General features: G+C 43.9%; 1 protein-coding gene across 1 annotated transcript in view; it reads left to right on the forward strand.

The window, feature by feature from the left end:
* IQCA1 (IQ motif containing with AAA domain 1) overlaps positions 1–25840 on the forward strand; it is a 167562-nt gene that overhangs the window by 103590 nt on the left and 38132 nt on the right. Inside the window, exons 12-15 of the mRNA XM_060015464.1 lie at positions 8153–8205; positions 11629–11711; positions 19366–19473; positions 23627–23826. Of these exons, the coding sequence (XP_059871447.1) occupies positions 8153–8205; positions 11629–11711; positions 19366–19473; positions 23627–23826 (444 nt within the window). The remainder of the gene's footprint in view (positions 1–8152; positions 8206–11628; positions 11712–19365; positions 19474–23626; positions 23827–25840) is intronic.

The raw sequence follows: 25840 nt of genomic DNA on the forward strand, positions 1-25840 counted from the left end.
ATTGGTAGGAGTGTAAAATGGTATGACCACTCTGCACAAAATTTGGCATTTCTTAAAAAAAACATACAACTACCATAGAACCCAGCAATTGCATTCATGAGCATTTATCCCAGAGAAATGAAAACTTACACACACACACACACACACACACACACACACACACACACACACACACACATTTGTTGCACCTTAATCAACTCATGATAGCCCAAAACTAGAAACAGCAATAAAAAAAAAAAAAACTATTCATGCATACAATGACCTGGACAAATTTCTTGAGAATTATGATGAATAAAAAGCAAGAAAGTAACATACTCTATGATTCTGCTGATAGAACATTCCTGAAAGGACAAAACTGTAGAAACAGAACAGATAAGAGGTTTCTAATAAAGCTGGATTGGCTGTGGGAGGGAAGCAAGGGTTACTCTGAAAGAGCAACTGGAAGGACCCTTGGGGTGATTGAAACATCCTGGATCTCAACTGTATCAGTATCAAGTCCAGATCATGGTTGTGACCTTGTGAGAAAGTTCTGCCAGATGTTACCCTTAGGAGAAACCCACTAAAGGTTACATCTCTCCATAGCAATTCTTACAGCTGAATGTGAATCCACCATTATCTCAAAATAAGAAATTTAAATTTTAAAATACTGAAAAACATGAAGTATAGCTATGTGCAACCACATATGTGAATCTTGGAATTGTAATACTGATTGGAGGAAGCCAGACCTAAAAGAGTTTATGGGGTGCAGAGTCAAGGTGGTGGACTAGGAGGACACGGAATTCACATCTCCTCACAACTAGGGCACCTACCAGGCACTGGTGGGGGACCACGGACACCTAAGGGGACGGGAGGTTGTTTTTTTCCTCTTTTCGATTGGAGTTCTGTTTAACCTTGTTGATTCTTTGTTGTTGATTCTTTTATGTTTTTATTTTTCTAACAAATCTTTTATTTTTCTAATTTTGTTTCATTCTTTATACTTTGTTATTGTTCTCTGCTTTTGGCTTGTTTCCCACCCACCCTTTTTTTTTTTTTTTTCCTTTTTTCTGTTGTGGTTTTATTTTATCTTGTTGCAGTTGTTTCAACTGCAGTTTTATTTTTCCTAATACATTTTTTATCTTTCTAATTTCATTTTGTTTTTTATTCTTTGATATTGTACTGCTCCTTTTTTTCTTTTCTTTCTTCCTTCCTTTTTTTTTTTTTTTAACCATGCCACAGAGTTTGTGGGCTCAAGGTCGGGCTCGAGCTCCTGTGATGGGAGCTCCAAGTCCAAATAGCTGGATTAAAAGATAACTTCAGACCCCAGGGAATATCAATCACAGTGAGGCCTCCCGGAGGTCCTCATCTCAGCACCAAGACCCAGCTCTATCCAACTGCCTGCAAACGCCAGAAATGGACGTCTCAGGCCAAACAACCAGTAAGACAGGAATGCAGCCCCACCCATCAAAAAAAAATGAACCAACAAAAAAATATGTTACAGACTAAGGAGCAAGGTAAAAACCTACAAGATGAAATAAATGAAGACGAAATAGGCAACCTGCCTGAAAAAGAATTCAGAGTAATGATAGTAAAGATGATCCAAAATATCGGAAACAGAATTGAGAAAATACAAGAAACATGCAACAAGGATCTAGAAGAATTAAAGAGAAAACAAACAGTGATGAACAATATAATTACTGAAGTTAAAAATACTCTAGGGGCTTCCCTGGTGGCACAGTGGTTGAGAATCTGCCTGCTAATGCAGGGGACATGGGTTTGAGCCCTGGTCTGGGAGGATCCCACGTGCCGCGGAGCAACTAGGCCTGTGAGCCACAACTACTGAGCCCGCGTATCTGGAGCCTGTGCTCCACAACAAGAGAGGCCGCAATAGTGAGAGGCCCGTGCACCACGATGAAGAGTGGCCCCCAGTTGCCACAACTACAGAAAGCCCTTGCACAGAAACGAAGACCCAACACAGCCCTAAATAAATAAATAAATAAATAAATTTTAAAATAAATAAATAAATAAATACTCCTCTGTTTAAAAAAAAAAATACTCTAGAAGGAATCAGTAACAGAATAACTGAGGAAGAAGAACGGATAAGTGAGCTGGAAGACAAAATGGTGGAAATAACTGCCAGGGTGCAGAATAAAGAAAAAAGAATGAAAAGAATTGAGGACACTCACAGAGACCTCTGGGACAACATGAAATGCACCAACATTCGAAATATAGGGGTCCCAGAAGAAGAAGAGAAAAAGAAAGGGTCTGAGAAAATATTTGAAGAGACAATAGTCAAAAACTTCCCTAACCTGGGAAAAGAAATAGTCAGTCAAGTCCAGGAAGCACAGAGAGTACCATACAGGATAAACCCAAAGAGAAACATGTCGGGACACATATTAATCAAACTATCAAAAATTAAATACAAAGAAAAAATATTAAAAGAGGCAAGGGAAAAGCAACAAATAATATATAAGGGAATCCTCATAAGGTTAACAGCTGATCTTTCAGCAGAAACTGCAAGCCAGAAGGGACTGGCAGGACATATTTAAAGTGATGAAAGGGAAAAACCTTCAACCAAGATTATTCTACCCAGCAAGGATCTCATTCAGATTTGATGGAGAAATTAAAAGCTTTACAGAAAAGCAAAAGTTAAGAGAATTCAGCACCACCAAACCAGGTCTACAACAAATGCTAAAGGAACTTCTCTAGGTAGGAAACACAAGAGAAGGGAAAGACCTACAATAACAAACCCAAAACAATTAAGAAAATGGTAATAGGAACATACATATTGATAATTACCTTAAATGTAAATGGATTAAAAGCTCCAACCAAAAGACATGACTGGCTGAATGGATACAAAAACAAGACCTGTACATATGCTGTCTACAAGAGACCCACTTCAGACCTAGGGATACATACAGATTGAAAGTGAGGGGATGGAAAAAGATATTCCATGCAAATGGAAATCAAAAGAAAGCTGGAGTAGCAATTCTCACATCAGACAAAATAGACTTTAAAATAAAGACTATTACAAGAGACAAAGAAAGACAGTACATGATGATCAAGGGATCAATCCAAGAAGAAGATATAACAATTGTAAGTACTTATGCATCCAACATAGGACCACCTCAATACATAAGGCAAATGCTAACAGCCATAAAAGGGGATATTGACAGTAACACAATAATAGTAGGGGACTTTAACACCCCACTTTCACCAATGTACAGATAACCCAAAATGAAAATAAATGAGGAAACACAAGCTTTAAATGACACATTAAACAAGAAGGACTTAATTGATATTTATAGGACATTCCATCCAAAAACAACAGAATACACTTTCTTCTCAAATGCTCACAGAACATTTTCCAGGACAGACCATAGCTTGGGTCACAAATCAAGCCTTGGTAAATTTAAGAAAATTGAAAGGGTATCAAGTATCTTTTCCAATCACAACGCTATGAAACTAGATATTAATTACAGGAAGAAAACTGTAAAAAAATACAAACACATGGAGGCTAAACAATACACTGCTTAATAACCAAGAGATCACTGAAGAAATCAAAGAGGAAATCAAAAAATACCTAGAAACAAATGACAATGAAAACATGACAACCCAAAACCTATGGGATGCAGCAAAAGCAGTTCTAAGAGGGAAGCTTATAGCAATACCATCCTACCTGAAGAAACAAGAAACATCTCAAATAAACAACCTAACCTTACACCTAAAGCAATTAGAGAAAGAAGAACTAAAAAAAAACCCCAAGTGGGCAGAAGGAAAGAATTCATAAAGATCAGATCAGAAATAAATGAAAAAGAAATGAAGGAAATAATAGCAAAGATCAATAAAACCAAAAGCTGGTTCTTTGAGAAGATAAACAAAATTGATAAAACTTTAGCTAGACTCATCAAGAAAAAAAAGGAGAAGACTCAAATCAATAGAATTAGAAATGAGAAAGGAGAAGTAACAACTGACACTTCAGAGATACAAAGGATCATGAGAGATTATTACAAGCAACTATATGCCAATAAAATGGACACCGTGGAAGAAATGGACAAATTCTTAGAAAAACACAACTTCTGAGACTGAACCAGGAAGAAATCGAAAATATAAACAGACCAATCACAAGCACTGAAATTGAAACTGTGATTAAAAATCTTCCAACAAACAAAAGTCCAGGACCAGATGGATTCACAGGCAAATTCTACCCAACATTTAGAGAAGAGCTAACACCTATCCTTCTCAAACTCTTTCAAAATATAGCAGAGGGAGGAACACTTCCAAAATCATTCTACGAGGCCACCATCACCCTGATACCAAAACCAGGCAAAGATGTCACAGAAAGAAGAAAACTACAGGCCAATATGTCTGATGCAAAAACATAGATGCAAAAATCCTCAACAGGATATTAACAAACAGAATCCAACAACACATTAAAAGGATCATATACCGTGATCCAGTGGGGTTTATCCCAGAAATGCAAGGATATTTCAATACAGTCAAATCAATCAATGTGATACACCATATTAACAAATTGAAGGATAAAAACCATATGATCATCTCAATAGATGCACAAAAAGCTTTTGACAAAATTCAACACCCATTTATAATAAAAACTCTCCAGAAAGTAGGCATAGAGGGACCCTACCTCAACATAATAAAGTCCATATATGACAAACCCACAGCCAACATCATTCTCAGTGGTGAAAAACTGAAACCATTTCCTCTGAGATCAAGAACAAGACATGGTTGCCCACTCTCACCACTGTTATTAAAAATAGTTTTGGAAGTCCTAGCCATGGCAATCAGAGAAGAAAACGAAATAAAAGGAATCCAAATTGGAAAAGAAGTAAAACTGTCACTGTTTGCAGATGACATGATACTATACATAGAGAATTCTAAAGATGCTACCAGAAAACTACTAGATCTAATCAATAAATTTGGTAGAGTAGCAGGATACAAAATTAATGCACAGAAATCTCTTGCATTCCTATACACTAATGATGAAAAATCTGAAAGAGAAATTAAGGAAACACTCCCATTTACCACTGCAAGATAAAGAATAAAATACCCAGGAATAAACCTACCTAAGGAGACAAAAGACCTGTATGCAGAAAACTATAAGACACTGATGAAAGAACTTAAAGTTGATACAAACAGATGGAGAGATATACCATATTCTTGGATTGGAAGAATCAACATTGTGAAAATGACTATACTACCCAAAGGAATCTACAGATTCAATGCAATCCCTATCAAAATACCAGTGGCATTTTTCCATTGGTATGAACCAAAAATTTCACAATTTGTAGAGAGACACAAAAGACCCCGAATAGCCAAAGCCATCTTGAGAAAGAAAAACGAAAGAATCAGGCTCCCTGACTTCAGACTATACTACAAAGCTACAGTTATCAAGACAGTATGGTACTGGCACAAAAACAGAAATATAGATCAGTGGAACAGGATAGAAAGCCCAGAGATAAACCCACACACATATGGTCACCTTATCTTTGATAATGGAGGCAAGAGTTTACAATGGAGAAAACACAGCCTCTTCAATAACTGGTGCTGGACAGTGCTTTGTGACCACCTAGAGGGGTGGGATCGGGAGGTGGGAGGGAGGGAGACAAGAGGGAAGAGATATGGTGATATATGTATATGTATAGATGATACACTTTGTTATAAAGCAGAAACTAACACACCATTGAAAAGCAGTTATACTCCAATAAAGATGTTAAAAAATAATAATAAGTGGTGCTGGGAAAACTGGACAGTTACACGTAAAAGAATGAAATTAGAACACTTCCTAACACCATACACAAAAATAAACTCAAAATGGATTAAAGACCTAAATGTAAGGCCAGACACTATAAAACTCTTAGAGGAAAACATAGAACACTCTATGACATAAATCACAGCAAGATCCTTTTTGACCCACCTCCTAGAGAAATGGAAATAAAAACAAAAATAAACAAATGAATCAACTAACAAAGGATTAATCTCCAAAATATACAAGCAGCTCATGCAGCTCAATATCAAAAAAACAAACAACCCAATCCAAAAATGGGCAGAAGACCTAAAGAGACATTTCTCCAAAGAAGATGTACATATTGCCAACAAACACGTGAAAGGATGCTCAACATCACTAATCATTAGAGAAATGTAAATCAAAAGTACAATGAGGTAGCACCTCACATGGGTCAGAATGGCCATCATCAAAAAGTCTACAAACAATAAATGCTGGAGAGGGTGTGGAGAAAAGGGAACCCTCTTGCACTGTTGGTGGGAATGTAAATTGATGCAGCCACTATGGAGAACAGTATGGAGGTTCCTTAAAAAACTAAAAATAAGTGGAAAAAAAAAACTAAAAATAGAACTACCATATGACCCACCAATCCTGCTACTGGGCATATACCTTGAGAAAACCATAATTCAAAAGGAATCATGTACCACAATGTTCATTGCAGCTCTGTTTACAATAGCCAGGACATGGAAGCAACCTAAGTGTCCATCGACAGATGAATGGATAAAGAAGATGTGGCACATATATACAATGGAATATTACTCAGCCATAAAAAGAAATGAAATTGAGTAATTTGTAGTGAGGTGGATGGACCTAGAGTCTGTCATACAGAGTGAAGTAAGTCAGAAAAACAAATACTGTATGCTAACATATATGGAATCTAAAAAAAAAAAAAAATGGTTCTGATGAACCTAGGGGCAGGACAGGAATAAAGACACAGATGCAGAGAATGGACTTGAGGACATGGGGAGCGGGAAGGGTGAGCTGGGACGAAGTGAGATAGTGGCATGGACATATATACACTACCAAATGTAAAATAGATAGCTAGTGGGAAGCAGCTGCATAGCACAGGGAGATCAGCTCGGTGCTTTGCAACCACCTAGAGGGGTGGGATAAGGAGGGTGGGAGGGAGATGCAAGAAGGAGGGGATATGGGGATATACATATGCATATAGCTGATTCACTTTGTTATACAGCAGAAACTAACACAACACTGTAAAACAATTATATTCAAATAAAGATGTTAAATTTTAAAAGAAAAGGGTTTATATTGTAAGATTCCATGTTCAAGAACAGGCAATGCGAATCCCCAGAGAAGTCAGAGTGGTGGTTACCTACAGACCCAGGAAAGCAGTGTGAGAGAGAATTCAGGAATGGTGAAAATATGTTCTGTATTTTCAGCTGGGTGGTAGTTATTTGATTATATGTAAAAATTAAATGTAAAATGTTAACCAACCTGATGTGGGTATACTTTATGTACATTATGCTGCAATAAAAACAATAAATGAAAGCATGAATGAAATGATAGGGAGCAAGAGTCACCTGAGAAGGCCTGGGATAGAAGATGAGACAACAAAGGAAGATAGGGGCCAGGCTGCAGAATTTTAACTTTATCCTGTGGGCAATGGGGAGGTGCTGATGGATATTTTATTTATTTATTTATTTTTTGCGGTACGCGGGCCTCTCACTGTCGTGGCCTCTCCCGTTGCGGAGCACAGGCTCCGGACGTGCAGGCTCAGCGGCCATGGCTCATGGGCCCAGCTGCTCCACGGCATGTGGGATCTTCCCGGACCAGGGCACGAACCCGTGTCCCCTGAATCAGCAGGCGGACTCTCAGACACTGCACCACCAGGGAAGCCCACTGGTGGATATTTTAGGCAGAATAGTGCAGCGATAAGCACTGCTTTAACGGACCACGTTCTGAGCACTGCCCTCCAGCCGGCACAAGGATCTGAGTGCAAAGCCCTTTGGGAACCAAAGTTGGATGGTTGCCTCAGTCTTTGGGCTCCAGGTTCAGGTCCTGATGCTAACAGAGAGGTGATCGGATACCAAAGAAAAGCACAGCTTGATAGCCTGTGCACTCAGCACTCTCATCCTTTGTAGCAAGCGTGCCAGGGCCCAGAAGAAGAACCAGAATGCTCGGGGCCTGTTGGGACTCAGTCCATGCATGTTTCTGGGTGGCCACCTCACCTGCCAGTCCCTGTGTTCATGCAGTAAGTGTTGGAGCTCCATGTACCGCGATTGACTTCCCACCTCCCATTCCCCTACGCCACCCCCCAAAATCAGCTTCCTTAGCTAATTTCTAGAGCTCGTTTTTCTTGTTTACACAAAGCTTGATTTTACTAAATGGGTTTTTTTTTCCATTTTCTTCCAGAAAGACAAAAAAAGGAAAGTGGGGAAGAAGGATAAAGACCCAACGGCTGACAGGTGAGGGGTGCATACGGGTGGGGGGCACCGCAGAAAAGAGCATAGGACATGGCCTGAGTCCTCGGCCTGGTCTGGGAAAGGCAACCCCCCCGCCCCAGCTCTGTACACCACACGCCTTCATCCTGGAAGAGTATGGTGGGGGAAAGCACGGAGACCTCTCTTCAGTCCTGCACGCAGGCCAGCATCCTCGACTGGGGAGACGCAGTGGAGAGGGGGGGCCTGGGAGGCAGACTCAGGCCCCATCACTTCTAAGGCCGTGTGACTTTTTTTAAGTTTTAAAATTCATGGGGTTCTCAAGAAAGTTTTTTGAGAAACTAGCATCCTGCTACAGCTTTTGAGGGAACACTGAGACTGCAGCCCTTGAGGGCAGAGACGGTTCATATTACATGCCCGCCCCTGGGCCCGCCCGCTGAGGCCCTTCATAAGTGCTCCTTGGAGGAAAGGGTGAGGATCTGTCTCATTGTGAAAGGATACTTCCATTTCCTTAAGGCTCATCGGCTGAACTTTGATATTAACGATTATAAATGCTCATTTTTAAGCTGAAATGGCCTTTGGTGCTTTAATATTGGAAATAAATAGGGCCTAGGTTTTCAAACATTTTCAAGGAATTTAATTAAAATCCCTAGGAAGTGAATGTCAGAAATCACTTTGAACATAGACCTTTTTTCCCATGGGTTTGTTAATGGGTCACAGGTGTTGCTCCCTGTTTGGGGTGTTCCCTTGTTCCCCTTTTGGTGCGCTGATAACAGTCCCAAACTCTGCTTGAAAGAAGACCCATGACAGAGGAAGCCAGCTTGGAACCATCTGCAGGAGAAGTGGGGACCGGAGCACCCCAGAGCTGGTGCACACGCCCAGGGCCCTGGCAGGCAGCCTCTGGAGAGACACCCAGCCTTGGTGTGGGCTTTGGCTCTGGGGAGAAAAGGCTCCCACGGGATATCGCTAGAGGGAGGAGCTGCAGGCTTCCTCACATGACATTCCATTGTTTAGGGAAAAGTTCAAGTTCAAGACCTTTGGCTGACCGCTGCCTGGTCAGCATTCTGAGACTCAGGCGCCCAGTTCCTGGGAAGGAGTCCATCTACCGATGCGCCAACACTGACGCCTCCTGGGGGGGATGTTGTAGTCCCTTCCCTGGAGGAAGGCCCAGCCCCTGCCTACCCGCAGGGCCACTGCTGTCTTTCAGTGACTTTCACATGCCACGTTTCTCCTTTGTCCTTACCTCAGTCTTTCAGGAGAAGAAGATCCTGCTAAGTGTCTTATTGAGTGACCACCCAGAGCTAAACCCAAATCTGCCAAGATGAGCTGACCACTAAGTAAAAGTTATCTATTCACGTTCTCTGCGCTTAGAGAGTCGCTTAACTGAATACAATTCTGCTTTAACAACACAGAGCACACACGTGGCTCATGGACTGTGTCTGTTAGCCAATGAATGTGTTCTTTGCATAGGTTTCTTTACAGTTGAACTATTATAAATGAGCTACAGCAATTCTCTAGTGAAATGAAGAAAGACCAGTAGTATTTTATTCACTTTTATACCCCAAAGTACAGAAATACCTGATCATCCTATTCCTGGAAGACTTTTCATTTTAATTTTAAAGACTCTATGTTATTCATTAAGTGGGATTCAGTAAATGGGCTAGTTCTCTGCCAAGACACTGTAAGACAACTTATGTTTCTCTCATCCAGTTAGTATAAACCTTAAATCAGTATTTTTATCATAGTTTATAAGGTGGTTTTATTTTATTTATTTATTTTTCCCCCATCACAAAACTACTCAACAGTGTGCTGACAGTCAAGGTATTTCAGGGGCATTTTATGCTCCCTGCCATTCACAGGGATTGTTATTGTTGAGTATTGTAATGGCCTCCTGAAAAATCAGTTTAAACAGATTCATCACTCTTAGCTCCCTCATCTCTTCCTGGTCACTGTATGTGGCCGTGCTCAGAAAGGGACCATCTCTTCTCAGCCACTTCCTGGTTAATGATTAGGATGATCTATTATTAGTTTACAACTTGGGATTCCTCCCTGCCTATTCCCGGGCATGATGCTTTTCTGTTCAGTCAAGGCAGCCCCAGGCTGGTAGGTTGGCTGCCCAGACAAAAAGGGACCTAGGGCTTTCAAACTTGCTCCGCCACATAAGGTAGCCATATAAGGTACTTTTCGAGTTGAAATTTTTTATTCTGTCGCAAGAGTTTATTTCACTGGAAAGATCCAAATATAGATTTCTGTCCCCGGAGTCTTAAGATATTTGGTTTGGATTATTTTAGAGAATCTTATTCAATTTTATGTTAATATTTTACGCATATGTTTATGTTAAACCAATATTCAAGTCAAAACACTGCCGTCGATACTGCCTTGGTATAGGTCAGATACTGTCATCCCAAATTCCATTACAATGAAAACGTTCTTAATTCTCAGCTGAGGGCACACGATTTTAAATATATCTGATAGAATAAAATTTCAGTCAACCAAAGACTGGCGTCACTGAATTAACATCTATCCCGATGGTTTTTGGCTTGAGTCTCACTGATGTTCTTGAGTCTCTTTTAATCACACTAACTTGGATCATTGAACAATCAAAGAACACTTTAAAAATAGTTATATTTACAATTCTTCAGTCTAAAGAAAGACTGGGGTTGAACCAAAGCATCAGGCCCCTAAAAATGAAAAGGGAAAAGACAAAACATCTCGAAGGTCTCTGCTGCACCGTATTTGAGCATCTGTTCCAGCAAGCCAAGCCCCAGTTAATTTCATTGGGAGTTTCATTCATTAAGTGGGAGACTATCTCCATTTTTTTTCCCCAAGTAGTATAAATTACCACCATGCTGGCTACATACCCGAGGCCGCCTTAGAGAAGAGGCTTTGTCATCTGTAAACACTATGGAAGAGTATAACGTCCTCCTAAAAAATTATAATATTTTGTCTTTCATATTAAAATGATTTCCATTATAAGCCTTTGTTTTTTATAGATATTTCTTTTAAACTATTAGGCTATGGAGTTAAAAGGAAATGTCAATTTCGCGAAGGATTGATGATTTTCTACAGCGTGCAGACGCTAACTGAATATATAATTATGGCCCCGTTAGGTTACTGTTATTGGGTCATTTCTAATTCATATTTGTGCCATCATGAAGGCTGATGAAAGGGGAGACTGCAGGAGTCATAGCTGGTCTCAGATGCCCAAAGGTATAATTCTTATTCATGGGAAACATCAGGTAAACCCATGGACGAGTGCAAGTATTGTTTTTAAAAAGCCTAATTTATCCCCCAATTGTAGTAACGCTTCAAAAATCAATTTATTTGCATACATACAAATGTACTTTGAATGAGATCTGGTTGAAGTTCTCTTGAGTATGTGATGATTAACGTCAGTACTGCTGATCTGATGTGTTTGCTCACAGAATACATGGTCTGCTTTATCCCCAGGACCATCGAATCTCTGTACAAGGAACTAGTGGAAGAAGGCTTACTGATCCAGGCTCTGAAAGTCAACCTCTCTGATTACATTGGTAAAGTACACAAGGAATAATGCACGTATGTGTCACAGATGCATGTCACCCCTTGGGTTCTGAGGACCCAACAGCCGGAAGTATGTTTCATCTGTGCTTTTGTGCAACCTAAAATCTGGACCTTAGTGGCTTGCAGTAAATGTTTGTTGGATTGAATCGATTTGAGTTCATGCTGTGCTGGGATCCAATGGGTCCAGCTCTCTCCCCTCATGTGGTAGAAGCAGGTTTCCAAACCTACTAGCAAGGTTCCTGGAGGCATTCTTTGTGGCTTAAGCTGAATTGAGGAAATGAAGAATTGTTCATGCTCTCTGTTTATCCAAGTGCCCTAGGGGGCAGCCCCTGGTACTTCCAACACAGAGTCCTCACAGGAGAAATTCCTTCCAGAATTCCATCTAGGGGCCACCACAGGAGTAGCTGGGAGGAAAAAGAGGGGACATTTGCTCTCACCATCTTCAGCTAATGTTTTTCTCTTAATTTTTAAAAAATACCATGAGGATCTGAAAACATATTTAAAGCTTAAAATTCGTCATACTCCTACCACCCTAATGCAGATATCATTTTCACTTTCATACACCTACAATCAACTGAGGACATTTCGCCTGCATAACCACGAAAAGATAATCACACTCAGAAAATTTAACGTTAATGTTGTACTGTTACCACTAGGTAATATCTAGTTAATACTCAGTTTTCCCGATAGTCCTAATAAATAATGTCCTTTGTAAATGTTTGTCTTTCTCAATCCCAAATGCAGTCAGGGATCATGGATGTGACGGATCTCCGTCGTCCCTTTCATTCCTTTAATCAGCACCAATTTACAGGTTTTTCCAGTCCTTCACAGCATTGACATTTTAAAAAGTCAGCTGTTTTATAGACTCTCCTTCAACTGAATTGGTTTGATGGTTTGATGGTTTCCTCCTAACTCGATTCATGTTAAACATTTTTTACAGGGAAACTACAGGTAATATTGTGTCCTGATTCCCAGTCTTTCACATTGAGGGCACAAAAATGACGCTTTGTCCCATCACTGGTGATGTTGGGTTTAATCACTGGTGAAGGTGCTGTTCCCCAGATTTCTCCATTGTAAAGCTCCATTTTCCACTTTGTAATCAATGAATAATCTGTGGGGGATAGTTTGAGGCTCTGGAGATTCTGTTCCCAGCCATCTTAAAGGTTTAGGCATCCGCCGTGATGACTTCTGCCTGCATCAGTGTTTGCTATGGTGGTTGTAAAGTGGGAATATTCTATTTCTGTCTCCTCTTCTAGCAGGTACCATTTTTCTGGAGAGATTTCCCTCCCACCCTCCTTTTAAAATTGTTTTGGTATTAGAGTAGACAGATGGATTCTCTCTTTCTAAAATTGTATTACAACCCATTTCCGAGTTATTCATTCCAGCGTTTACACTGCCCCAGTTTTGGCCTGCAGGAGCAAAAAGACTGACATTTCCCATGGATCAAAAAACTGATCACTTTAATCCCTTTGAAATAAAGCCACATTTCCTTCTCAGGGGCTTGGAGGAGCCTTCATATTTCCTAATGGTGTAAGATTTTACCAGAATATGTACTGGAATATCTGTTGGGTTTCTATTTATTTTATGTGTTTCTTATTCAAGTACTGCAGGGTTTTCTCCTGGATTGCCTTGATTATGTTCTGTTAATTCTGTTCATATGAAAAAATAACACTTTTAGCAGAACCTACCTCTTTACTTACGACTGGGATCTCTAAGTGCTCTCTCTCTCCTTGTCTGGTTTCTTTCTTCATATCATGTGTTTTTTGCTTATCACTGAATTCCTAGTTTTTAGTACAGTGCCTAGCGCATGGCAGAGTCTCAGAGAATTAATGGACATATTTCTCATCTTCTTACTAATTTCTTATCCATCTTGGACTTCCTCACTGATCTCTTTGTCAGTTTCCAGGCAGCATCTTGAAGACGCTTAAGGTCAAAGCAAATGAAGTCAACCTCTTAAGAGTGACCTCAAATGTAAATGACCCAGTCTAGCAAAATCAGTCAAACTGCCACAAGGATTGGCTCCCTTTGGTCTTTTCCACGTTTGTCTTCTTTCTCCCGGTTAAGATCCTTAGCTTGAAAAGATGGCAGTGCATCTTCCCAGATCCCCACATAAAAATAGACTAAAGCAACTAGATGGCAAAAGCAAAGGCCTGTGGACAACATTAACATGAAAACGAAATAACCAAGTTTCCCCTCAAAGCCCAAAGTGCAAGCCACTGGGGACAAAAAACAAAAGAACCCCAAAATAGCCAGCAAGCACTCACTGGAAAGCACAGCAGACCAGGATAGTAACTGCAGCTGGAATTGGGAGGGGTTTGCCCACTTCAACAGCAGATGCGTGAAAATGGATAGAATCAGAAAGTATGAACAGGCGAGAACACTCCAACCTCTGGACGCTCTTGAAATTGACCCTTCCAAGACACGGCCTTATACTGAGAAGAAACTCTGGGGAGCAGAATCACAATTGAATAGGAACAACAGAGATGAGGGAGAGAAAAGGTCCAGAATAAATTGGGGGAGGGGAACAGAACAAGGACACCTCAAAAAGCAAGCCACCATACTCATAACATATATGAAAACAACAGAAGAGGGGACTCTATGAAATTTAAAAAGCTACCCTGACCCAAAATATCTTCTAAACATATAGGAATATTAACTCATATAAATTTAAGCAATGGAAAGTTTCAAGGTCAAAGCCCATGCAAGATGTCTATTAAAAAAGAAAGAATAAGGAGCAAAGTGTCATCACAAAAAGACACGCCCACAAAGCAGACATAACTGGAACCTCCTCTTTCAAACCAAGCTAATATACATTAAGAAAATTATAGAAGATATGTAAGAATACATAAAGTGGAATTAGAAAAGTGCAGAAATGAGTTACACAAAATTCCAGGAATATTTTGGGGGCTTTTTGTTTGTTTGTTTTTGTTTTTGTTTTTTTTCTTTTCTGCGGTACACAGGCCTCTCACTGTTGTGGCCTCTCCCATTGCGGAGCACAGGCTCCGGACGCGCAGGCTCAGCGGCCATGGCTCACGGGCCCAGCCGCTCCACGGCATGTGGGATCTTCCCAGACCGGGGCACGAACCCGTGTCCCCTGCATCGGCAGGCGGACTCTCAACCACTGCGCCACCAGGGAAGCCCCAGGAATATTTTAAATAAAGGAGAAAATTCGTTTTAGGACAAAACTAAATTACAGTGAATATAAGAATGAATAAAGTCCACAAACCATGCTTTACGAGAAATGAAATGTGAAAGACAGAAATTTTTTTTAAATAAAACTAGAAATGAAGAACAAGATTACAAGGTTTCCAAAGAAAGTAACAAGTACTAAAGATAGGCAAAGAAAATTCACATAGGCAGGCAAACATAATACACATCCCTAAAGAAGAAAACCAAAGCCAAGGAACAGAACAAATACTAAGAACTTTTATTCATGAAAAATTTCCTAAAACAGAAATGCAAACCACATAATGAACGATCACACTTTGGATGTGAGAATATCAACTCCAATTGACCAACACCAAGATGTATTCTAATAAAAGTACCAGACCTTAAAGTAAAGGGGAAAAAGAAACCTTGGGGCATTACCCCTTCTTCTTTTCCAGCCGGCCCAGAGCTGGACAAGCAGGGCAGGGTGGGTGTTGGCTGTCCTTCAGCAACTCCCCATGCAGGCAGGGACGGAGCACAGACCCTCAGACTCACAACGTGGCCGCATGGTTTGGACATTCCCCACAGCTCAGGAACCCTGTATTCACAGCCAGCCCAGCTCAGCACTGCCGGGACACGAGTTGTTTGGGGGGCTTCCACTCTTTTCTAAACACCACTCAAATCCAAATACACACTAGAATCACAGCAGTTAGGGCTGAAGGAGACTTGGAAGGCAGGAAACTCAAGTGCGTAATGTCTGGTTCCCCCAAGGCCCAGCTCCCAACTCCCCCCACCCCCAGTTCCTTGCTCTGTCCCTGCGCACCTGCCCAGCTCAGAGCGCTGACCCTGTGCCCAGGAACCAGCTCCCGCCACAAGCTTGGGTATGCAAGAAATAGCACATTTCCTTATTCTTTAAATCACCGTAACTTAGCATCACGAGGGCTGAACTGCCAAGGTTATTCAAATTCAATCCTTCTTACAAGTCTCCACCCCTGCCCCCAGGTACCATCAAGGTCCCTGATTCCCAGATGGTGCCTGGATGCTGGGGAGAGATTCTGGGCGCTGGCGTCCTCCAAGACCCCTTGGTGCCTGCCTGGGGCCCTCTCTCAGCGAGGGGCTCTCTCCCCTGCTCCCTCGTCCTCCGTGCCACCAGGACACAGGGCTGATGCCCACTGACCAGAGACCCACTGACCAGCTGTCCCGCCCAGGCTGGGAATGTCTTCTCCCTCCTGCCTCTGAAGCTCACACCCTCTGGGTTGCCAGTCCCTTCTGTAATCTTTCTGTGCCTCAGTTTCCACAATTATGAGGATGATAACAGCAACCGCCTCACTGAATTGCTGTGACGGTTTAATGAGTGCGGAAATGGAACACCTGAGGGCGCGCTGGTACAGAGCTAGCTGGCTGCCCCCCTGTGTTGCCGCGGTGGTAATCTCACCTATCTTCCGCGGGCTCAGGGTTCTCCAGCAAGAGGGCTTGTGACTTCCTGGTGCCTCCGTGCCCCTCCCTCCCTGTGCACGTCGCAGAAGTGCGAGGCACCTGGGTCAGCCACTGCTCGAGGGGAAAATGCAGAGGGAGCAAACACAGCCAATACTCCCCTAAATTACCTGGCTCTGCCTGTGACTCTGGAGCTGCTGCGATCAGTGGGAACATTGACACCCAGGCCAGGGCTGGTGTTTCTTGCTTTCTCCTTGGCGTCCAGGGCCTGTCCTAAGAACAAGAAGATTCAAAGGGTTCCTCAAAATCCCACCTTACAAGACTTGACTTAGACATTACACGTGGAAAACATCTGAAGCTTCGGAATACCTGGGCCCCGGGGCGCATAATCTTGGCAGAGATATAATAATCTCTTGCAACCAAAGGTTAACCTGAGAAGTCTCTCTGTCGACCTCATTCTGGAAGCTGGTAGCCTGCATCCAACGTAAATTTCTATTGTGTAAACAATTCAGGAACCTGGATTGTAACCACGTAGCATGTGTCACCGTGCTCATCATCATCAGAAGATGCTCTGTGCAGCCCTGGCAGTGCCCGGGGCAGAGCTGGCGTGTCCTGGTGCAGGTGGGAGGCCCCAAGTCCTACGAGGATTGTCTGCTGACTTGAGGCCTCCTGTTTCTCTCGCTCCTTTTCTTTGAGTAACTTTTTTAAGAGGCTGTTATTTTTTATCAATCGTCTGTTCTTTATTCTCTTTTCAATGCTCTGTGGGGTAGAATGGAAACGTTAGAAGCTGATTTCACCTTGCTTTCTCAAATATTTTTTATTTCTCCTTATTTTTTAAGTGTGCTCGTATGTTCCCAGTCTCTACAATTAGTTCCTCCTCCTGTGTTCATTTGCTAGGACTGCTCTAACAAGTACCACAGTAGGGCAGCTTAAACAGCAGAAAAGTACTGTCTCCCAGTTCTGGAGGCCGGAAGTCCAACGCCACGGTGTCAGCAGTGTTGGTTGCTTCCTCCTGGAGGCTCTGAGAAGGAATCTGTTGGCTGTAGCCTAAGAGCCCCTTCAAGCCCCCACCTCTGTCCTGCTCCCTGGACTTGTCAGTCCTCCCCTGCCAGGATGCTGAGCTGCCCTGGGGCTCACGTGGCCTAAACTGGCCTCTTCCCCTCATCCCTCGTCTTGTCCCCTGGTGGTTTGCTGGCGATCCTTGACTTCTGCTGTATCACCCCATCTCTGCCTTCAGACCTGACGTGACCTCCTCCCTGTGTGTGTGTCTGTGTCCGAACTTCCCCTTTCTATAAAGGACACCAGTGTGTTGGATCAGGACCCACCCTAACAACCTCGGCTTCATTAACTACATCTGCAGCGATCCTATTTCCAAACAGGGTCACATTCTGAGATACTGGAGGTTAGGCTTTGACATACGGATTTTTAAGGGGACACAATCCTACCCATAACACAGTCCTGTTTCTTTCTTTTCCCGCTGTTGTCCTAGGTTTCCTTGCCCTTTTTCATGCTTTCTATCTCTAACATCTCTTCATCTGTTTCCTTCTTCCCTCGCTCGTGGAAGACCTGGTGTCTGTGCAGGGAACCCTGAAGTCTCTAAATTCTGAATGAGTCCGTGGGAGGGGCTTATGGCTTCCATGCTGGGCAATAGCAACACGTAGTAACACACTTTCAGAATGAGTCTCCTCACTTGGCAAAGGGTCGTTCCTTCTATCAGAACCAACAGCCAACAGTTCAACTTCCTTCGTCTAAGTCTAGAAAATATGGCGCATCTGGGTATTAACTTGGATTTACTTAAGCAGGAAAATGGGGTCACTTTTATGCCCCCCCAATGTCATGTTTACAGCAATAAGTGCTGGATTTAACGGTGGCTGCAGGATCCCTTCCTGCTCTAGTGAAGGCGAAATGAACCACTCTTCTATTTATTACCTGCTCATTAAAAAGCGTGCAGATCGGAAGCCATAATAGATGCTTTCATTATCACTCATTTCCCTCACCAAGACCATTGCCCTTGCCAAGGACTTTCTTTCATGCGGAGGCTTTGAAAGGCTGTGGCCCACAACAAAACAGCAATCATGATCTGGATTTTAACTCTCATGTTCTTAGCATTTGAAAATGCTCTAAAGCCGTTGATATTTTCAGGATTTCATAGACGCCCACATGTATTTCTTCAGTGTTTTCTTACACGCATAAAGGCATTTGTTTTACATATATAACATTGAAAGCTCTGCAGATCCATACATGTTATGAAAAGAAAAAGTCAGGAGGAAACAACATCAAGAGATTGTGATTCGTTTATCGAATATTTTTCCTTCAGATTCAGGTACAAATCAAGAGAGAATCGTATGAGCATGTAAAAGTCCATCCTCATGACAAGTGAAGGCGGCAAAGTAATTTTCGTGTGACCTTATCTAAATTAGTTAGAAAATAACACTTCAGATTTATGACTAGTTACAATGAAGCTCTTGGATGCCTTCTAATTAAACCTGTAAAGATTTATTTCGATATTATTCCTTCGGTAATCCTTTAAAAACGATAAAAATGTTAATGACTATCACCCTCAAAAGGAGACGTTTCTGTTTGTCCTAAATTAGACTCAGATCCTACCTTTCAACTGATTGCATTTCAGGATCAGATTTACACGGCTTCAATACAAATTTCACATCCATCTTAAGTAAGTTATTTTTAAAGTTTGTGCAAATGTTAGACATAATCTCTTGGAATAGAAATTAAACCAAACATACGTTGTATGTTCTTCATGTTAGAACTTCGCTCTTCACATATTCAACATTCAGAGGTGATTTTTTAAAATAGTGGGAGGTTAGTATCATACTGAACATAATTCTCAGCTATTGTAGCGAGTATAGAAATGTTTTTGTGGCTGGACAGTTTCTCTTCAAGCCTTTATCTGAGAAGTTCTTTATAATGACTCTGCGTAATATAATTATATTTGCTCAGAAATGTTAAATTTGTATCCTGTGTTAATTTTGCAAGTGTCCAAATTATGCAACTCAGAGTAGCGTAGTTTCCCATTCATTTGTCCTCTATTTTTTTTCTCCCCAGGTGACTACAGCTACCTGGGGAGTACTCTTCGCCAGATGTCCACAGAACCCATGCCTTCCCTCCTGGATGTCCGACAGCTCATCACCCTGTATGGGATCCTGCCGCTAGGTAAGGACTCCACTTGCCCTGCTGTGCCTTTGCTAGTAGCAGGCGTGTCTGCTCATGTGTTCCAGGTCGTCATCAGTGTGCATTGCAGCTTACCTCTTCTACTGAGAATTGTGAGTGAGGGTCGTTCTGCTGGGCTAGAGCATCCTGGAGCACAGAAAGGTACCGCCCAGGAAGCATATCTGTAGCACCTTTGAATGTCTGGTTAGCATTCTGAAGGTCCTGGAAGCTGTCATCTGGAGAGATGATGACCGAGGCAAGCACCCGCGATTCAAAGCGACCAAATTAGACAAAGGCTGAGGTTAGGCTTACCTGTTACACACAGGCTCTGTCACTGGGTCCTTAACAGAGCCGGCCCTTCGGGAGTCAGTGAAAGTGTATTTCTTGGATCTAAAGAATCAAGGCTCTGCCAGTTTCCACGGAGATTCAATCATGGTTGTTCAGACAGACGGACCAGAGTCTGCAGAAAAGTCGGGGCTCTCCGTAACAGATACCCACTCCTCTCGTTCACTTTTATTTATGTTTTCATGACTGTGTCACCTGGGGCAGGGGCAGGAACTCCAGCCAGGCCGTGCTCTGATGACCGTTCTGAGCTAGAAGTCGCATTTTGTTTATTTAATTTGCTTCAAAGTAAGATGGGAATCGTTTGGACACTTCTCACCTTATTCCACTTTGACTTAAAGAAGAACTTAAACCTATTGGCCAGAAATAGTTCATTCTTCTTTCAACTTCATGTCAGAAGCAGTCAGTAGAATAGGGGTCAACATAAATAAGATACATATATAACACAGTATATAGTACTTGGGGATCAACATAATTTGGGGTCAACAGAATCAATATACAATATTTAATGGGGTCTGCGTAAATAAAATAAACAGATGAGCCCTCAAACCTCATCGCAGAGTGATGGAAGGCAGTGGAGCCAAGGACATCAAGGGGTGTCAAGATTTTAAGGGAACTCCTCCCAGGTGAGCGCGTGGTGTGTTTGCATCCTCCACTGGCAGATACAAGGCGATGGGTGTCGTCTCCAAGCTGACCTGAGGGTTCTGGAAGAAGCGGGCCTGGGAGGCGTCCCACTGGACCCTCCGTTTGTCAATGAGAAACCTGAAGTCTCCCTGGTGGCTGACCCGCCCAACCAGGCCCCAGAATCAGCGGGGCTTTTTTTCTCGTGACGGGTTCATGAGTTTGCACTGTACAAACAAGTCAGACAGAGAAGTTCGCTCACACAGCAGCCTGCCAGGGCTTCGTCTAAATTTCATACGTCTAAACTAGTATCCGGGCACAAAAGGGAATGTGTTTGTTGGTCTGATTATTCAGGTCACCCCTGCCAGGACTAGGCAAGGCGGCCACTTGGAAGAGGGCACTGAGGACACACCGCAAGGCCACTTCCCACCCTGCCAGGCAACAAAGCTCGCACCGGCCCCCAGGGTTCCAGGAGCCTCGGCCAGGGCTCCCAGGACGAGCTGTGAACTTTCAAAGCCACAAGGGCAGTGAGGGAATGCCCAGGAAGCATCTGGTCAGCATTCACCCGCTCACTGCCCCCCGCCCCGGAATGTCACTGTCCCTGCAGTGTGGAGGGAGAGAGGGAAGCGCGGGGGGAGGGCGCTCACGGAGCAGAAGCTGCGTTTTATGTGCGGTTTCATTTCCCAGCGGAGGGGGACGTTGAACAGCTCTCACAGATGAGTAAGCCTTTCCAAGATGTTGAGGAACTTTCTCCAAGTCCGAGGTTGGAAGGGACAGAGCTGGGCTCAGGACACGGAACACTGGCTTCCTCGTGACTCTTTAAGCCTCCGAAAGTTGAAAAGGGTGAACGCACAAAAGCCTGGAAATTTCCTCTGTCTCTTAGCAATTCTAGGCAATTTGTACAACTGCCCTTGAAAGGCGAGATGAGCAGCTAGAGCCATGGACGCCGTGGCAGGTCTGTCCCCAGCAACTCCCCGGCCCCTCCCTGCCCTGCCGTCTGATGAGCTGTCCAGAGGCCAGCGAGGCACCGGCGCAGAAGCCTTTCTGGACCTCCCTCTCCACCTCTGCACGGCGCTGGTGACCACCCCCTTCCTTCTGGAAAGTCACATCCCTGGGGTAGATGACGTGTCCGGGTCTCCCCCGCCTGTGCCCCTCCCCCAGCGCTGTCCTCCCCTCCCTCCACCCCTTCCGGAACTCTCCTGGCCCCCTGGCTTCGGCCACCACTCTAACCCCCATCATCTTCCAGGGACCCTGCCAGCTGGCGTCACTCTCCGCCCCACCCCCTTGCTGACCCCAGCTACCTCGCAGCCAGAATCATCTGACCTTCCACTGCAGGCTGTGGTCACTGCGCCCCACCCCCTTGCTGACCCCAGCTACCTCGCCAACCAGAATCATCCGCCCCCCCAGGACCTGCCTGACCTTCCGCTGCAGGCTGTGGTCACTGCGCCCCACCCCCTTGCTGACCCCAGCTACCTCGCCAACCAGAATCATCTGCCCCCCCAGGACCTGCCTGACCTTCCGCTGCAGGCTGTGGTCACTGCTCCGCCCCACCCCCTTGCTGACCTCAGCTACCTCGCCAACCAGAATCGTCCGCCCCCCCAGGACCTGCCTGACCTTCGCTGCAGGCTGTGGTCACTGCGCCCCCTACTTGCATCCTTCTCAGACGCCCCCTTCCACCCTGCCCACTCTTCACCGGCCAGCCCAGACGCAGCCCCTCTCTCTGAAGTCCGGTCTGACTCACCCCCATGCACCCACCTCATCCCCCAAATGGGAAGTCCTTTCTTCCCTGAATCTCTGTCTCCCTCACGGATCTTAGCACGGATCTTTTCCTCCCCTTCTAGTTACTTCTCAAGTTTAGCTCCCCCCGGCCATGAACTCTTTACAGCAAATCCTGGCTCTTCCGCATGAGCGGCCCCCAGCCGAGGCCACAAACTGAGCCCTCAGTTATCCAGGTGTTGAGCGGGAGACGGGAAGAATGGCATCTCTCTGCTGCTGTGGAAAACGAGGTCTGCTTCACCGTAACACATTGCCGTTTCCCACGCTAACCACAATGGAAGCGTGCCCGTTTAGCTTCATTTTAAAGAGAACTTGCTCCAAACTACCTTCCAAGTTTTTGCAGAGTGTAGTAGGTAACTATAAAAATTTGTTTCTAATGATGAGATAAATTCCCTAAGTCTTGTCAATCACACAAGAAAAATGAAAGAGAAGCACAATAATAATTAGAATGTTGATATGTTTACAGCTGATCCAGAAGAGCCCAGCAGCTGACCCAAAGCAAACTAGTGTGATAGCCGACGTTCCAATCACAGCCTTCTGCAGGATTTCATTCTGTTCACTCTCTAATTACTTAGCGCCGACGTCTGCTCTGCTCGTGTTCAGGATGGTGGAAGAAATCAAGCCCGAGTTCCAATCTGGGCTCGAAGGAGATGGGCGATGAGGTTGAGAGCACAGGGCAGGGACCTCTGCGTGACCTAATAATTCACGTCCTTTATTATCAAGGGTCAGGTTGACTCTGCCCCTACCGACAGACTAGAAACCAGGACAGACGAAACCAACAGGGACCGACTGCATAGCACAGGGAACTCTGCTCAATATTCTATAATAACGCGTACGAGAAAAGGACTTGGAAAAGAATAGGTACATGTATATGTGTAACTGAATCACTCTGTTGTATACCTGAAACCAACACATGGTTAATCAACTATACTCCAACATAAAATAAAAATTTAAAAAAAAAGCCAGGCTGCTGCTGCCTGGATCTTGTTTTTTCCCCCTTTCCCCCTGCATCTTCCTGTCCGTCGCACATTCGTCTTCCTGAGCCTTCATAGGCTGTAGTGCTGCTGAGAAGCAGAGAAACCCCCAGCCCTTCCCCCAAAGTGCCAGAGGTTAGTTACCGCAGGAACGTCCTCTAAAATTACGAGTGTGGAGGGAATGCTGGGGTGAGGGGTGAGAGAGAAGCAATGTACTGAACACCCAAGGAGACCTGACAGCTCCACCTTGACATACAAATCAAAGGTGTCACGGAGCTGGCTGAGACAGGAGGCGTGCCCCTGGTGAGAAATGCCTTCCACGCACCCATCACTGTTGCCGAGGCTGGTGTCGTGCCATGGAGTCGCGGCCTTGAGGAGTCCCCGTCTAAGAGCCACTTATTTCCTTGGCGGGACCTTAGAGCCTCTGCCTCTGCATTTTTTAGGTTCTGAAGCAGTGCATGAGAAAGCTCCTTTGGTGAAATCCCTGCTCCTGGCTGGCCCATCTGGGGTGGGGAAGAAGTTGCTGGTCCATGCCATCTGTACCGAAACGGGAGCCAACCTCTTCGACTTGTCCGCAGCCAACATTGCCGGCAAATACCCGGGCAAAAGTGGCCTCCAGATGATGCTGCATATGGTCCTCAAGGTATTTATCACATTTCTTGACCTCCAGTTCTCCTCCACCTTTCAAATTGCATTTTCAAATGCTGCCGTTAATTTCCTTAAGCCGACTAGCACAGACCCTCACAGATCATTTCCTTAGGCAGACATGCACATCCCTCTTAAACTTCCCCATTGCATCCTCCTGTAAATTACTTTATTATTGCATCTGGCTGAGCGTCCAACAACCAGACACAGCTCCTTTCTTTGCGTAAACGCCCTCCTGTGCCATTCAGATCAGCCTCCTCCTGCCACAGGAATCCTTCCTGCAGCGATCACAGGTCTCGTTAAAAATCAAATCCTTTTTCAGCCCACCTCCCTCCAATAGTGGCATCAGATGTTTGCATTTGGGGGTATTTTTTCTCACGTGGCATACATTGAGGTCAGCTTCTCACACAGGAGATAAAGGAGGAACCCACAGGAAGCTAAGCTGACCACAGTAGTGTAGATATTCAATTATAACCCAGTGCCAGAGGATGCCATGTCCTCGAAGGTGCATACACAACCCAGCACTGTGATCTTAGATAAGCTCTTCACCTGCCTGGGTCTCTGTTTTATCGTCGCTGAAATGAAGGAGTCAAACCAAATGATACTGTCAGCCCTAGAAGCAATGCTTCTCTGATACAGTTTAGATATAGACGATGATGAAGATACATCAGTGGGTGGATGGATGATAGATAACAGATAGCTGGATAGATAGAGACACAGTATACATACGTACACTTGAGGATTACCAAGCTTTAGAGCATTCTGATACTCTGTATTTGATATTAAAACTTCACAGGATTTCATTTTCATTTGTTTGAGTCCCTCAAGGTTGTCCTTAGGCTGTTCAGTTCGTTTTCAGTTGCTAGCATGTCCGATAAGCCAGCTTTTACTATATCAAAATGTACGCGGAGCAAGGACTGTCCGGTACTTGGGGCTAGATGTTAGCTCTGCCTCTGCTTTCAGGGGAGATGGTTACACACGAGCAGCCGCTCGTAGAAATGGTTCCTTTTCCGTCTCCTCCTAACAGCCCCAGGGAGGAAGTGATGGCAGCAGGGTTTCCTCTCCCAGCCACATGGACCCCACGCTGCGCAAGTTAGGACATGCCCCCCCCCCCCCGCACTTTCGTCCCTTGCTTGTCCTGAAGGAATCCATGGAGAGAGAAGTTTGGGGAGCTGGGAGGTGAGAAGAAGAAGGAGGGTGGGGAATAAAGAGCGAGCATTAAGCTATTTAATAGAGCGCCCCATACACGCTAAATGCTCCATGTCTTGTGTCATTGGATTTGATCTTCACGGCAGCCCAGTGAAGAGTTCATTCTCATCCCCATTTTACAGATAAAGAAACTGGGGCTCTGAAAGGTTAAGTAACTTGCCCAAGGCCACCGAGATCAAGTGGCTGAGCAGAGTTCAAACCTAGACCTTTCTCTTCCTGACCCTCCTGCACTATTTTTATTAAGGTAAAATTTACATACAGTGACATGCACAGATCTGAAATATGCATATTAAGTGTGAACTTTGAAGAAATGGATACAAATGTGTCACCACCATTTTCATGTGCTTTTTGGTCCTCGTATAACTTCTTTTCTGAAATGTCTGTCCAAGTCATTTGCCTGCTTTTCCCTGGGCTGCTGGCCTTGAGATTTGGAAGAGTTCTTTATGTATTCTGGATCCAAGTTCTTTGTGGGACACACATAGGGCAAATGTTTCCTCTCATTCTCTGACTTGCTTTTTCGTTTTCTATTTTTTTTTGTTGTTTACTTGTCCTATCAGTTACTGAGAGGGGGTATTAAAACCTCCACCTATGATTGTGGAATTCTTTATTTCTCCTTTTAGTTCTGTTGGGTTTTGCCTCACATATGCTGAAGCTCTGGTATGCATAAGATGTATCCACACTTAGGATGTTATGTCTTCCTGATGGGTTATTTTATCATTATGAAATGTCCCTTTTTGTCTCTAACAATACTCCTTATATTGAAGTCTACCCAGTCTGATATTAATGGTGCCACATCAGCTTTC

The sequence above is a fragment of the Delphinus delphis genome, chromosome 7 (genome assembly GCF_949987515.2).
Source record: "Delphinus delphis chromosome 7, mDelDel1.2, whole genome shotgun sequence".
In the NCBI taxonomy this organism is placed as follows: domain Eukaryota; kingdom Metazoa; phylum Chordata; class Mammalia; order Artiodactyla; family Delphinidae; genus Delphinus; species Delphinus delphis.